Source organism: Lampris incognitus, chromosome 16, assembly GCF_029633865.1.
Source record: "Lampris incognitus isolate fLamInc1 chromosome 16, fLamInc1.hap2, whole genome shotgun sequence".
NCBI classification, from domain to species: domain Eukaryota; kingdom Metazoa; phylum Chordata; class Actinopteri; order Lampriformes; family Lampridae; genus Lampris; species Lampris incognitus.
This window is the reverse complement of record NC_079226.1, coordinates 40,482,514-40,498,850: the sequence shown is the minus strand read 5'-3', so window position 1 is coordinate 40,498,850 and position 16,337 is coordinate 40,482,514. Positions and strand designations below refer to the sequence as shown.

Genomic DNA, 16,337 nt, shown 5'->3' with positions numbered 1-16,337 from the left:
CGGTGATTTTGGGCGCGAGCCGTCGACCACTGTTCGCCATTGCAGGCATGACAAGGTAATGTTGGCGTGCATAAAGCCACACCATGCCATTGTATTTGGGCAGTAAGGGAAATGTAAAGGTTTTATAGGCATTTTAATTCTGTTTAAAGGTAACTGACAGAGTGAGAAGTTGCGCGATCTTCAGGAAGTTCCACGTGTCTTTGTTAAACCCTGTTTAACATACATAGTCCACTGCCGTATTTTGCACCGTATGTTGTATGTTGTATTTATTATTTTCCTTTTAAAATCTTTTCTGTTAAACTTGCCACATCTGTTAACATTTATGAGCCGTTTGCTCGAAAGACACGGGAATTTATGCACTCAGTGAAACGATCTGCATTCGAAGGTTCAAACAATAAAATTAAAGCTACAAGAACCCCGGAAGTAATTGTGTCCTGTGTGGTATCTAATTCCACGGGCTACATTGTGATTGGTTGTTCGGGCGGTTGGGGCGGAGCGTAATAGATTGATGTGACTTGCGAATGAATGAGAATAAAACGTTGATGAATTCTGCTGACCGCTTTTTTTTTTAAAAGTTTTATTTTTTAAAGTAGGATTTAAAAGAGCCGCAACTAGATGTTGTGTTGCTGCGAACCCCTGAGGAGGATGTGTGTTTGTTATGTTGGGCTGTTTTATTTTGAAGGTCTGTTTTTACAATTACTTGTTTAGATTGTTTATAGACCACTCGATGGTCTTTTCTCTTTTCCTGAAACTGTTTTTGTTGTATGAGCTGGATTATAAAGAGATGACTGTGTTTGACTGTAACGTGTTCTCTATAAATGTTCCTTTTTAAAATAAAACATCTCTCTCTCTCTCTCCCCTCTCTCTGTCCCCTCTCTCTCTCTCGCTCTCTCTCTCTCTCTCTCTCTCTCTCTCTCTCTCTCCCCCCCCCCCCCTCTCTCTCTCTCTCTCTCTGTCCCCTCTCTCTCTCTCTCTCTCTCTCTCCCCTCTCTCTCTCTCCCCTCTCTCTGTCCCCTCCTCTCTCTGTCTCTCTGTCTCTCTCTCTCCCCTCTCTCTGTCCCCTCCTCTCTCTGTCTCTCTCTCTCCCCTCTCTCTCTCCCCCCTCTTTCTCTCTCTCTCTCCCCTCTCTCTCTCTCTCTCCCCTTTCTCTCTCTCTCTCTCTTTCTCTCTCTCTCTCTCTCTCTCTCTCTCTCTCTCTCTCTCCCCTCTCTCTCTCCCCTCTCTCTGTCCCCTCCTCTTTCTCTCTCTCTCTTTCCGTCTTTGTGAGATTTACTTTCGCTTTCACCCCTCGTGGTAGAAGTATTTAGCAGCAGGAGCAGTAAAAGTGGATGTATTTCACAGCAACACAACAGCGTCATAGTGGAACATTCTTGCGTGACGTGGTTTCAGTGGGTCTCTGTTGCTGCTGGCGACGCCTTCCTGCTTCATGTAGGGGACAATAAGAATAATGTAAGTGTGACTGGACTTTTCCACACTCACTCTGCTGTTTGACTCGACTCTTAATATCTGATGTTTCTGTTCAACACATTGTCAGAGTGAACAACTGTTAACACAGCCGTGTCTGGGACCACGTTAAAGATGTCTAAGCCGCTTGTTTAATGGGGGATTTGACTGAAACCCGTTCAAGACATTTGTCATCAAGAAAAGACGGACCAGAGACGAGGCCTGTTGGTGAAAAACACTCTAGAGCAGCGTTTCTCAAACCTCTCCTGGAGGACCGCTTGTCCTGCATGTTTTAGATCTCTCCCTGCTCCAACACAGCTGATTCAAATGATCAACTCGTTATGAGCTCCCGAAGCTGCCTAATAACAAAGCTGATCATTTGAATCAGCTGTGTTGGAGCAAGGAGAGATCTAAAACATGCAGGACAAGCGGTCCTCCAGGAGAGGTTTGAGAAACGCTGCTCTAGACCTCTAAACAAGGAATCAGCACTTTGAACGTTTCTGAGGCTCCATACATTTTAATTACACGGAGTGCCTTGGTCAGAGATTTGTTCTCTTTTTCTCATCTGAAACTGCTAACCTTGGACCAAAGAGCACCCAACAAAAATATATTACTTAACTACAGAGAGGACTGAGCACGCCACTGACTCCAAACACATGTAATAATTGATGAAACCACAGGAAACCATTTACCAAACCGGATGTGTCAATACAGAAACATGAGAGTTTACCATTTCTCTGGTTTCCCCTCAGTAATATTTTATTATTCATGATGTTCTGGAGCTGTGATTTTGTGTCATGTCAGACAGATTTTCACAACATTGACTTTCTACCTCAGCTGCTGAGTTTTGAATTGATAAAAGTTTCTCCACCTCAGTGTCATTTCTGAGTTTTGAGGCTTTTCTTCAGTCCACTGCCCAAGATGCGATCCTTATCTTCTGTCTAGTGGCCGCAGATAAACTAAACCACCTGATATGTGGTTTGTCTGGCACAGACGAGACCCGACCACTGGTTAGACTGGTTAGACTGGTCTGATGTCATTCTGACGTTTCTAGACGTTGATACTGAAGTTAGGAAGATGTGGTCAAATGTCCACAGACATCCAGGACCGACCAAAGAGAACAAGAAGCATCTTCTCTCTGTGTTTCCTCTACGGATGAAGATAGAAGTCTTATGGATCTCAAATGAAGACCAGAGGCCAGCGCAGCGAAACCCAAAGGCAGACGGACACAGAGTCCTGAGAAACCCGAAGGCGATTTTAATGCAGGATAAAACAAACAAACTGCCCAAAATAATAACAGGGAGGTGGATCTGAGGTGGGGGGGCTACATGGTGCGGATAGCGGGTCTGTTTGTGAGATGTGTGCTATACTACGTGTGTGTAATGAAAGCTGGTGTCTAACTTGCAACATCTGTCCTACGTGTAATAATGGAGAGATGTTTGGCGGGGTGTTGAGACGATGTGCGCGCGCCTGGCTACCAAAGCCCAAATCCGTTGAGCGAGGGGTTCTCCGAGGAAGTCCGAGTCCGTGATCCAGGAAGTCAAATCCGAAGGCAGGGGTCCAGGAAGAGAGACGCGGAGGGAGGGGTCCAGGGAGAGAGACGCGGAGGGAGGGGTCCAGGGGGAGAGGCGCGGAGAGAGGAGTCCAGGGGGAGAGACGCGGAGGGAGGGGTCCAGGGAGAGAGACGCAGAGGGAGATCGCTGGAGGGGGTCCGGGGAGACGTGATGGTCGCTGGGGACGATGGGCGAGGGAGACGCGGGGAGCGTGGAAGTTGCGGAGGGAAACAAAAACAGCGAGAGGAAAAACAGGAACACGGGAGTTAAACACTGAGAAACAAAACAGCAGCGTGGGAACAGACACAGAAGAGGGTGCCCAGGAGTCACTAGAACAGGCTTGTCAGAGCTTCACCGCAGGGCTCTGTACGTCCAAGTCCAGAGAGGCGGTCCGGGAGGCTTCTGGTAGAGGCTGCCTGACTGCCGCAGGTGCGCCTCATGGATGATGGCCAACACCTGGTGCAGCGCAGTGCTCGTCCCCTCAGAGCGCGAACCAAGCTCCCGGATGTTCCCGGCGCGTCCGAGCTGGAGGAGTGGCGGGAACGTGCCGGGGAGGCAGCTCGGGGCGGTGAAACCACAACAAGAAGGTCTGTTTGACTTGATGTGGACCTGTCACGTATCAGGAAAGAACCCAAAAGCAGACGGGACAACCAGGTAAGGGAAGAATCAAGTCTTTATTGAAGTGACCGATCTCAGGGGTAGAGCAGGAGTTGGCTCAGTGGCAGGTAGACAGGCAGGCAGAAGTCCATGAAAGGCGCCGTTCCAGCGCAGACTGGTCCACAGTGGAGGCCTTTTAAGGGTGAGGGCGATTGCTTGATGGCCAGCTGGCGTGCCGGGGTGAAGGAGGGGTCAGCAGGTGTCAGCTGGTGTAGCAGGTGTCAGCTGGTGTAGCAGGAGTAAGCTGGTGTAGCAGGTGTCAAGGGCGATCGCTTTGATGTCAAGGGCGAGAGGCTGTGACAGTACCCCCCCTCCGAGGGGCGCCACCAGGCGACCTACCAGGCCCGTCAGGGTGTGTCCTGTGGATGTCCCGGATGAGGTTCGCGTCCAGGACAAGGTGACGAGGGACCCAACACCTCTCCTCCGGGCCATATCCCTTCCAGTCCACGAGATACTGCAGGCCGCGACCGCAGCGATGAGAGTCCAGGAGACGACGAACGGTGTAAGCCGGATGATCGTTGATCACACGAGGAGGTGGGCGCGGGGGGGCCGGAGGAACTAGAGGGCTGGTAGAGATAGGTTTGAGGCAGGACACATGGAAGGAAGGGTGAACCCGGAGAGTGCGGGGCAGCTTCAGACGGACCACAGAGGGGTTAATGACTTTGACAATGGGAAAGGGACCAATATACCTGGGGGACAGTTTTTTAGTGTCTGATTTCAAGGGTAAGTCCTTGGTAGAGAGCCATACCTGGTCACCGGGGGAGTAGTCCGGAGCAGGGGTGCGATGACGATCCGCCAAGCGCTGGTAACGGCCGGAGGCCCTGAGCAGTGCAGCACGGACTCGCCGCCAGGTCCGACGGCACCGACGGACATTGGCCTGGACAGACGGAACCGGAATGTCTACCTCTTGAGAAGGAAAAAGGAGAGGCTGATAGCCGTAAAGGCATTGAAAAGGGGACAACTCAGTAGCAGACGATGGCAGAGTGTTATGGGCATATTCTACCCAGGGAAGTTGTGAGGACCAAGAGGATGGGTTGGCAGACACCAGACAGCGGATAACAGTCTCCAATGCCTGGTTGGCCCTCTCGGCCTGGCCGTTGGTCTGAGGATGGAACCCCGATGACAGGCTGACGGTGGCACCGATGGCAGAGCAGAAAGCCTTCCAGACAGCAGAAGTGAACTGGGGGCCACGGTCAGACACTATATCACGGGGAAGACCGTGGACCCGGAAAACCTCCCTGACCAGCAGATCCGCAGTCTCTCGGGCCGAAGGCAGTTTAGACAAGGGCAAAAAGTGAACAAATTTACTGAAGCGTTCAACAACAGTCAGTACAACGGTGTTACCGTCGGAGGCGGGCAGACCAGAGACGAAATCCAAGCACAGATGCGACCAGGGACGGTGTGGAACAGGCAGGGGGCGCAGCAGACCGGCACTGGCCCGAGTGGAGGGCTTATTCTGGGCACAAACAGGACAGGCAGAAACAAAAGACCCAGTATCCTCCGTCATGGAAGGCCACCAGAACCGCCTACGGAGGAAGGCTAGGGTACGGGTTAATCCAGGATGGCAGGTGAGTTTGGAAGAGTGAGCCCACTGCAACACACTAGATTTAACAGCATCTGGAACAAACAAGCGCCCAGGGGGACCGTTACCTGGGTCAGGCTGAGTCTGTTGTGCTGCCATGACCTCCCTTTCAATGTTCCAGGTGACAGCCGCAGCCGCAACCACGCAGGTAGAGGGAACGATGGTGTCAGGTTGGAGCTTGGGCTCAGACTCCTCCCCATGCACACGAGACAGAGCATCGGGCTTGGCATTCCTGGAGCCAGGTCTGTACGTCAAAGAAAAGTTAAAACGACCAAAAAAGAGCGCCCACCTGGCTTGGCGCGCGGTGAGTCGCTTTGCTGACTGGATGTATTCCAGGTTCTTATGGTCAGTCCACACTATAAAAGGAAGCTCAGACCCCTCCAGAAAATGTCGCCATTCCTCCAGTGCCAATTTCACCGCCAGGAGCTCACGATTCCCCACATCATAGTTCCTTTCAGCTGGGGAAGACGGCGAGACAGGAAGGCACAGGGGTGTGTCTTGCCATCCTCACTAAAGCGCTGAGAAAGGACCGCCCCCACCCCAATCTCAGAGGCGTCCACTTCTACAACGAACTGCTTGGTTGGGTCTGGCTGGATGAGGATAGGAGCTGTGGTGAAGCGGTGCTTGAGGGCTTGGAAAGCTGCCTCTGCTACAGGGGTCCACAGGAACGATCTGGAGGTGGAGGTAAGAGCGGTTAGTGGGGCCACAACGCGGCTGTAATTGCTAATGAACCGTCTGTAGAAGTTGGCAAACCCGAGGAACCTCTGAAGCTGTTTACGGCTGGTCGGGCTTGGCCACTCAAGAACCGCTCTGACCTTGGCGGGGTCCATTCTCACCTGCCCATCGGCCACGATGTAGCCCAGGAAGGTGACTGAAGGGGCATGGAATTCGCACTTCTCTGCTTTTACGAAAAGGCGGTTCTCCAGAAGCCGTTGAAGGACTTGGCGGACGTGCATGACATGCTCTGACAGGTCTCTGGAAAAAATCAGGATATCATCCAGGTAAACAAAAACGAAACGATCGAACATGTCACGTAGGACGTAATTGACCAGACTCTGGAAGACAGCTGGGGCATTAGTGAGACCAAACGGCATCACCAGATATTCAAAATGCCCCAGGGGGGTGTTGAAGGCAGTCTTCCATTCATCTCCATCTTGAACCCAGACCAGGTGGTAAACATTGCGGAGGTCTAGTTTAGTGAACACTGTGGCTCCCTGGAGAGAATCAAAAGCAGAAGTCATGAGGGGCAGAGGATACTTATTCTTGACTGTGATGTTATTGAGGCCTCTATAGTCAATACACGGCCGGAGGGTCTTGTCCTTCTTGGCCACAAAAAAGAACCCCGCACCAAGGGGTGACGAAGAAGGGCGAATAAGACCAGCAGCCAAGGAGTCCTTGATGTACCTCTCCATGGACTCCCGCTCAGGCTTGGAGAGGCTATATAGACGGCTGCTGGGGAGGGGAGTGCCCAGCAGCAGGTCAGTAGCGCAATCATAGGGGTGATGAGGAGGCAGGGAGAGAGCTTGCTGCTTGTTGAACACGGCTTGGAGGTCATGGTACTCTGGAGGCACCAGTGACAGGTCAGAGGTCTCAGAGCTTGACACCTGACAGGGGACAGACTGAGGCAGAGCAGACTGGAGGCATATGGCATGACAGACGGGACTCCAACTTGAAATTCTGGCCGATGACCAATCAATATGGGGGCTATGCTTAACCAGCCAGAGATGACCAAGTATAATGGGAACAAAGGGAGAATCGATAACAAAAAATCTTAACTCCTCTTGATGGTTCCCCGACAACAGGAGGCGCACAGGCTCGGTCTTAGAGGTTATCCGGGCCAGGAGACGTCCATCCAGGGCATTAGCTTCAAGAGGCTGGTCCAGACTCACAGTGGCAAGACCTAACTGCTTCACAACACTTGCATCCAAAAAGCTCTCATCAGCTCCAGAGTCAATTAAAGCCAAAAGTTTAGTGGACTGACCTTTAAAACTGATGGTAGCTTGCAACTGGGTACGTGGACGAGGAGACAGAGGGCAGACAGTTGGGCTCACGAGGATCCTCCCCCTCCCTCGTGAGCCTGCTAGTTTGACGGAACGGTGAGGGCAGGAGGCGAGAAAGTGACCAGGCTGACCACAGTACAAGCAGCTGTTCTCGGTGAGGCGGCGTTGACGCTCCTCCGGGTTGAGCCGGAAGCGGCCGAGTTGCATCGGCTCCGAAGCTGGGGAAGAGTCACGCCTCGGACTTTCTCGGAGGACGTCAGCCTCAGTCGAGCGAGCTCGGCCCCCAGAGTTTGGAGGTGTGGCCCATGGAAAGTTGTTGTGACCAGGAAAGCGGCGCGTCCTCTCTCTCCTCCGCTCCCGGAGACGGTTGTCCACACGAATGGCCAGGGTAACCAATTCCTCCAACCCTCCAGGCTCGGGGTAGGAAACCAATTCGTCCTTTATGGATTCGCTTAGACCGTTGGAAAAGCCGGCCTGGAGGGACTCGTTGTTCCATCCGCTCTCCGCTGATAGCGTACGGAACTCAACTGAGTAGTCAGCGACGCTGCGGGAACCCTGGCGGAGAGAGATCAGTCTTTTTGACGCATCCTTTCCCCGCACGGGATGATCAAAAACCTGGCGAAAGGCAGTGGTGAACTCAGCGTAGGATGAGGAAGTGGAGGCCCGCATCTCCCACACCGCTGTAGCCCAATCCAGAGCGCTTCCCCGGAGAAGACCCATGATGTAAGCGACTTTGGCTCCATCCGTGGAATATGACTGGGGCTGCTGGTTAAACACAATCTCACACTGCATCAAAAAAGGGCGACAAAGTCCAAAATCTCCATCATACTTATCGGGCGGGGCAACCCATGGTTCCTTTGCCGAAGTTGAGGGCGCTGGGGGTGGCGGAGCTGGAGGGGCGGATCCCGGGCTAGCGGAGGCACTAAGTTGGGTCTGGATTCCGGAGATCTTTGAGCTGAGCCCACGGAGGGCGTCAGCCATCCCCTGTAGCACCTGGCTGTGCTGGCCGAGGACCGATTCCTGGTTGGCTACAGCCTGGCAGACCGTGGCCAGGTCTGTAGTGGAATGGTCTGCTGGGTCCATAGTGGCTGGAACGTACTGTCACGTATCAGGAAAGAACCCAAAAGCAGACGGGACAACCAGGTAAGGGAAGAATCAAGTCTTTATTGAAGTGACCGATCTCAGGGGTAGAGCAGGAGTTGGCTCAGTGGCATGTAGACAGGCAGGCAGAAGTCCATGAAAGGCGCCGTTCCAGCGCAGACTGGTCCACAGTGGAGGCCTTTTAAGGGTGAGGGCTATTGCTTGATGGCCAGCTGGCGTGCCGGGGTGAAGGAGGGGTCAGCAGGTGTCAGCTGGTGTAGCAGGTGTCAGCTGGTGTAGCAGGTGTCAGGGGCGATCGCTTTGATGTCAAGGGCGAGAGGCTGTGACAGGACCTGAGTTCACCAGGTGTGTCGCAGGTGTCTTGCCTGGGAGAGCTAGCTTTGGATCGGCTGAGGGAGCCTGGTCTGCTTCGTACGATGGATCCAGGGACCACGGCCCCTGCCTGGAGCTGCGCCCGGGGAGGAAACACCGAGAGCGGTCGGACAGGACGCGGAAGCGGGGCATGCTAAGCTAACTGCTAGCCCATGTGTAACCCTGTTGAAATTTATTCATTATTATAAGATATCATTTTGAATAAATAATTTCATAGTTTAATAAATAGAATTTACGGTTAAATTGTTAAGATTCATTTACCAACAAGGAAGGTATGATTTTGCTCAATGAGAGAAATGCATGTTGGGTAATGTTCATGTTTTACTGAATACAGCATCTAAAAATGTTAAATATTTGTTGTGTAATAATATATGTGAAAATGCTTTAAAAATGCCCATAAGAATAGGAAGAAAGAGGTACACAAATGTTTTGTGAAGTTAGTTTTTTTTTCAAACTCTGGTGAATGAGCCAATCACATTGGAGGTCAAAGGGCGAGGGTCGAGAGTGAGCGACGAAGGAGTAAGAGGGAAGTAGCGTGTTGTCTGCTGAAAAGAAAAACACGAAATGTTGTGTTAAGGTGTGCACCATTTTTAGTGAAAGTGTTCAACCAGGACTCTTATACTAAACTTTAATGGTGATATTTCTGTCCGTTTTGAGTGAACTACTCAGCACAAGAAGACCGAAAGAAGTTAAGTTAGGCGCTGACTTAGTGGCTAGTGCTTTTGCATGGACTTTGCTAACAAGCTAGCGACCAGCGACCTCGACTAGCAAAGCCTGTGTGGAACTGCGACACGGACGACGAACAAAGACCCCGACGGAGCCGGATAGCGTTGCCGAGTGGTGGACTTTGCCGAGATCGTCACCATCGTGAATCTTCTTGTCATATCTGCTCCTGCTGCCGCCGCCTTGGACCTTGTGTATTGGAGGCTACATTCCATTGAGGAAAGGTACCGTTCTTTTGTTTTGGCCTGCGTGGGGAAGCAGCCATTTTGTTTTTGCCTGCGTGGGGAAGCAGCCATTTTGTTTTTGCCTGCGAGGTGAAGCAGCCATTTGGTTTAAGGCTACAACGTTCACAAGCTACACTCAGGCCTGCATCAGTCGAACTGGGTATTTGAAAGTAGGCTAGGTTATTGCCGGCTATTTTCTTTTTCTTGGGCCCTTATGTTTCAATGTGTATGTATATGCATTTGACTGGGAGATTTCAAAAGATATTTGAAAACGAAGCATTTACATACTGAACAATATTTTCTAAGTAAATATTTTAAACTTCTTATAACACAGTGGTGTTGAATGATTACTTTTGATATTTTAAGTTAATTAAGAAAAAGAGTATTGCATATAGCCTACTAAGTAGTGATTACACACACACAAGTTAAACACTGATATGTTTATTAGTGACACCCCACTTATTTGATTAGAGGTTTTAAAGAACACAGGATAGCCACCTCTCACTATAGCCAAACCCGCTAGAGAGGCGCTACACGTGCATACCACAGTCATCCTGGCTGCAATTCGTTCTGTGGACAGAGGAATCTTGTGGACTGCGTTGCACTGAGTGGACTGTGTTGTTAACTGTTTGTTGTTTTTTTGCTTTGTTCTCTGTTTTGTGTGTTTTTGGTGGTGTTGTTTTTGGGAAATTCTGGATGTGTGTTTCTTGTGTTGCACTTCTGTGGGCTGGGAGAAAATGAATTGTCATTTCTTTGTGTATGCAAGTACATGTAAGAAATGACAATAAATTGTTCCTGATTCCTAAGAGGATGCAGATTTCATTGTGCGATGCTTAAATGCTTTGTTATGCTGGCTACCAGTAACAACTCACAGACAGTCATGCGTTTGTGTTCTTTGTGTTTATTTCAGAAACTATAGAGATATGCTCCGTTATGCTGTACCGTTTGTACTGCTGGAACTATTACCACTCTGCAAGTAAAGGACTTAACTCAAACTGATGATTCTGTGCTCTCTGACCGGAGCCCTCTAGTGGTCAATCATCCAACCAACCAGTTTCAGGGGTCCAATACCCAACATTATGTGTTGCTTTCAGATGTGAATATTCATTGGAATTCCTTGTATGAGGATTTCCAGCATTTCTGTCTGACTTTGGTGTTGAGATGAACATTTCATGAGAATGTTTTGTGTTTTCCTTTCAGTGGTATCCAGACAGAACCAACAGCAGCCAACAGGTTGTAGTGTGTTGTCTCACCTCATTCTGCTGGTGAGTTAAGCAGGAAGTCTCACAACTGCTCTGACAGCTTGGATAAGTTTGACTGAAGTACATTTTATCTACTGTTCATCTACTGAGTGTAGAAAACACTACCGCCTTCCAACACTGAGATCCACCCCCTTTAACACAACCACCTGTTAAACAGTCCAGGTCTCGATGGACCACAAGGCTTCAAATCCTTCTTTCTGGATGTTTCTGGTCAGTCTGTTAGATGCAGACAGCAGGGGGTTCTAGTATTTTATACAATGTGTGTATGTGACATGTTACTAATGATGACAAGCCTACAAATAACTGATCCTCTGATGAAAAGCTTATGGAAATAATGTGTCCAGCTAACACAGCATGTTGTGTGTGTTTGTGTGAAGGTCTACACTCTGCTATGAATGTGTCTGAGGAGAGAGAGGAGGGAGGTTCTACCTCCAAAACCACTCTGTCTGGGGAACATGACAGCCAGACCAAAGCTAAGAGGTAAGATGAGGATCTCTAACTGGTCTATGACTGGTCTCCATCTCAGAGCTCAGCAGTGATGTCATCATGACATCATCAGTCAAAGGTCTGTTTGTGTTGTGTTGAAGTCCAGTCCATCAGGAGAGACCAGACTCCCCTGTACCCAGCTGTGTGTCCATGAAGAGTGGCTGGTCTATGGATCCACCTCTTGCATTCAGAGATGGACACCACTCTACTGAACAGAGGTGAGGTCTAAGGTCACATCTATAGTGACCATCAGTGAAAACCAAAGTTCTTGTTCCTCTCCTGCATTGGAGGGGCAGTACTGTTCTCTTCACGTATCCAATAACAATGCCCAACTGAGATGTTCTCCATGGGTTTGTGTCCCATTCATCACAGTGTGATGATTATTGACAATATTTATTGTGCTGATATGGTAAATTGGTGAAGGCAAGGTGATCCAAAATATTTCAAATGACTTTTGTCTTTGTTCCAATATTAAATTGTCTTCTTTATGGTAAGAACTGGGTTTTCCTGATACCTATGAGCATTTACAATACTCCTTCCTTTAACCTGTTTCCTTAAAACAGCTGCCTATCACCTCAACCATCACACTGCCAAAATAAATATTTTCCTATTTACATTCTTTTATTTACACATGATGTGAAGGGCTCCTATAACAGACACAAAATAGAAATATGGTAGAGTCAGTTTTTTCCAAGTCGACTAGTCGGGAGGTTGTCTGAGTGAATAGTCGACTAGTTGGTCTCAAGGAAGCTCTATTAATTAGGCTCTACTTTTCCTGGACCCACTTACTTCAGTGAAGACCCATGATTGTTATTCAGGCCTTCACACATTCACAATGAAGAGATGCTGCATGTATACACATTGTTCTATCAGTCATGTGTTTTATTTGCACCATAACTTCATGTGGACCATAATGTGTCCCTACCAGTAACAACGCTGCTTACTAACAACCAGCGATTCCCTCTCAGAAAAGTCATTTGCCAAACTGACATAGCACTAATCTACATCTATCTGGCTCATCTATTTAATCACTTTAAGAGATTAAGAAAATCTAATCAGCTCCATCGGGAACATCATTATAAAAGATCCACAATCTACTTATTTACTTTATCTTACTCACTTATTTGATTGTATTTATGTTGTTATTTTATTAGTATTAGTATTATCATGTTTTTATCAATTTTACTGTTCTTTGTTTAGTTTTGTCCTTTTAAACTATGTAATCTGGTTTATTTGTCTAGCTTTTATTCAAGTGTATATATGTTCATTATTGTCAGGTTGTGTCAGATTGTTGTGTGTTGTTATGGGCTTGTCAGTCATGTGTGAAGCACTTTGAACTGCACTAACCTGTATGAAAGATGGGATTCAAATAAAGTTGGATGGACTGACACAAGATAAAAACCTCACATCTAAACATACAAAAGCTGACACAGTAGTCGACTGTTCTGACCCATACCTACTTAATACATCTTCAGAACAAGACTTATTAAATAGTCTTCCTCTGTTTCTAGCAGGACCCATCAGGAGAGACCAGACCCCCCTGCACCCAGCTGTGTGTCCATGAAGAGTGACCACTCTATAGGACGATTTATTGATTTCAAAGATGGACACCCCTCTACTGAACAGAGGTCAGAATTGAACAGCTGATATGAACAGATGGTTTGGTTGTTATCAGACTCTACTGAACAGACAGAGGTAGTAACAAGTCATGACACATGGAATTGGTCTGAACCTTCTGCTGGTTCAGTTTCTTCTCTCAGAACATCTCATCTAATAACCACATCAGTATTTACAGTGGTGTTCACCTTGTGTTTCTACCTGCATCCATCACTACACAACACCTGCAACCTCCTGTGTGTGTGTGTGTGTGTGTGTGTGTGTGTGTGTGTGTGTGTGTGTGTGTGTGTGTGTGTGTGTGTGTGTGTGTGTGTGTGTGTGTGTGTGTCTCGAGACCTAACATGTCATGTGTTCTCCACAGAGACCACCAGGAGAGGTCAGAGGTTCTCAGTGGTCAGTCTGTCCAGGAGCATCAAACAGACCTGGACTCCATATTTATGGTGTGTAAATGTACATGAACAGCTTTTACTTCACCCACAGATGAAATGAAAAACATCATTCTGGTCATGATGGTCTTCATGCTCCACTGTTCACACCAGTGGTTTTTAATCAGTGACAGATGGGCTTGATGTTTTGTTCCATGACTTTAACATGAAACTTTAATTCACATACTGACTCATTTCCAGCTGCTTGAGGAGAACATTGTCACTTTTGTGAAGAAGGAGCTGAAGAGGTTCCAGAAGGTTCTGAGTTCAGATTACCCAGAGTGCTTAGGGAGACAGAGGGAAGAGGAGGAGCAGAGCAGGAGTACCAGAGAGGCACTTCTGAAGATCACCCAGCACTTCCTGAGGAGTATGAAGCAGGAGTAGCTGGCTGCCCGTCTGGAGAGCAGTAAGAGACTCTTTATTCCAAAGCCTCAACACCATGTAAAGCAGGGGTCCCAACCTGTTCTGGCTCGTCACCCCACTTTGAAGTCACTAACCTCCACTGACCCCAGACACTCTACAATTACACCAGAATTAATTTGCTGCAAGAAAATGTTCATTTTAGACCACATGTAGGCTCTACCCATGACAACTCTGTATATTTATTAGGTGTTTTATGTTTTATGATTGGTGTCTCTTTTTTGTTATTAAGTTTTTTATGAGTCATCTACTTTTTCCCACACACAATACAAACACAATATACAAATAAGGGAAAAAAAACCATACGAAAATTACACACACACACACACACACACACACACACACACACACACACACACACACACACACACACACACACACACACACACACACACACACACACACACACACACACACACATACTCAGACTGCTCAGAGCCCCCTCCCACAGGACCCATGGTTGGTGTCGCTCAGATATTTAATGGGGCAGTTGAGCTTGCACATCTCGCTGCAGCCTTTCAAAGTTGGGTGGTGTAGTAGACAGAGTGCATCTCATCTCTGCAGCTACATCCACTCACCAACACTGCTTTGACTTCATGCACACAAGAGCACTAAATCCACTTTACACAAGTATGTCTTTCCTTCTTCTTCTTCTTCTTCTTCTTCTTCTTCTTCTTCTTCTTCTTCTTTTCTTTTGTAATACCCCCTTCCTTTCTGGTCTTCCTCCCACCTTGTCTGCCATATCTCCATTCCTTTCCTCTTAATCTCTGCTTTTCCTTCTCCTTTTCCAAGTGGAACTCACACCGGTATTTGTTTTTGCAATATGTGTTCCCAAAAGGAGCCAACAGATTTAAAGCACACTGTGAGATCTCTGGGTACTCTTCTGTTGCACCAAACCAGAATTCCTCCATCGCCACTCGTGAATGCGGTCCCTGTTGTGTTCTGTCACAGCTCAGTTCAATCAGCTGTTCAGTAGCAGTGGCAGGTGGGTCCACCGAGCCTGCAGCACAGTGGAATGGGTCCCTCACCCAGTCAAACTTGGACATATCCAAGTCTGGAAAGTAAGTGGGAAAGTGCTCTTGTAGGCGTTTCAGGGGCTGGCACATCATCTTTGCGGAGCACTGGTCATCGATGCCGTGTCTGTTAGAAACTTGCTCAGCTGGGGGAAAGGGGTGACGTTTGCTTTTGGAAGGCTTTCTCTCCACAATGTGAGTTTCCTCCTGAATCCATCAGCACGGTCACTCATCTGCACGATATTCTTGTTTTTCCCTGCATGCTTATCTTCAGTTCATTAAGTTTTCCAGAGATATCCGTTACATACGCAAGAGGAGCATTTTTTGCTGGTCACACAGAAAGTCGACAAAATCTGTTTGGTTTTTTTTCACATCAATGAAAAACACCAACAGTTCATTTCTCAACTTAAAAATGGCTCCAGCACCCTCCCTCTCCACAACCACCCTGCCTCTGTGTGAAAGAGCAAGTTGTCGTGTTCAGAGCCCACATCACCACATAGTTTAGCAAGTAGACCTGCACGCAGTGGATGTGGTTTGATGTGGTTCACCATGGCTTCAACCTGCTGCAGAACGTCTGTGATGGGCACACTCAGTTCCTTAGATGCCAGTCGCTCACGATGAATCATGCAGTGATTCCACACGACAGAGGGCGCCAGTTCCACGATTAACGTACGTAGGCCTGCTCGCCGCCCCGCCATAGACGGAGCCCCATCTGTACAAAGCCCTACCATACGCTCCCATGGAATGTTGTTGTCTCCATATAGTTGTGGAGACATGGTACATTGCCTTGGCAGTCTCTTGTTCAGGAAGAGGGAGACGGTACAAAATACCCTGGTGAATAGCATTCTCCTGCATATAATGAACAAATGTCAAAGCCTGGGCATTTCTCCCTTCTGTGCTGACATCCGTTTGTAGAACATAGGCTGGGGAATTTCGTAGTCGGTCTGTTAGTGTGCTCTCTTGGTCACTAGCGATGGCATCTATCCTTCTTTTCACTGTGTTATCAGACGATGGTATTGTCTTCAGTTTTTGCACTTCTCCCTCCCCACACATCGTTTTTACCATTTCAATGGCAGCTGGCAATATCAAAGTCTCAGCGATGGTATGTGGCTTCATAGCCTTTGCAACAAGACACTCGTCCACCTCAAAAGATGCTTTCAAGGCTCACTCACTGACAGTCGTTGTCTTTCTGAAGTACACTCGCTGCTTATTCAGCTCAGCATATTTCTTTTCAAAGAAAGGTTTTGGTTTGCCTACATATTCTTTATGCCGTGTCTCAAAATGTCTCTTGAGCTTGTTGGGTTTCATGCTGTCCATAGACAGGACGTTACCACACAGCAGACATGCGGCCTTTCCTCGTTGTGTTCAGTTATGCTAGTAAATCCAAACTGAAGGAAGGGTTCATCGTGTTTTCTCTTTCTTTTTGGTGTCAGTTTCTCCGTTTCACTCAAAGATGTGG

General features: G+C 48.2%; 1 protein-coding gene across 1 annotated transcript in view; it reads left to right on the top strand.

Moving 5' to 3' along the window:
• The first annotated feature begins 1,248 nt into the window (after positions 1-1,248).
• LOC130125939 (NACHT, LRR and PYD domains-containing protein 12-like) overlaps positions 1,249-16,337 on the top strand; it is a 36,526-nt gene continuing 21,437 nt past the window's right edge. Inside the window, 7 exon segments of the mRNA XM_056295301.1 lie at positions 1,249-1,449; positions 10,856-10,920; positions 11,295-11,397; positions 11,505-11,621; positions 12,918-13,031; positions 13,382-13,460; positions 13,647-13,851. Of these exon segments, the coding sequence (XP_056151276.1) occupies positions 11,309-11,397; positions 11,505-11,621; positions 12,918-13,031; positions 13,382-13,460; positions 13,647-13,851 (604 nt within the window). The 5' untranslated portion in view covers positions 1,249-1,449; positions 10,856-10,920; positions 11,295-11,308.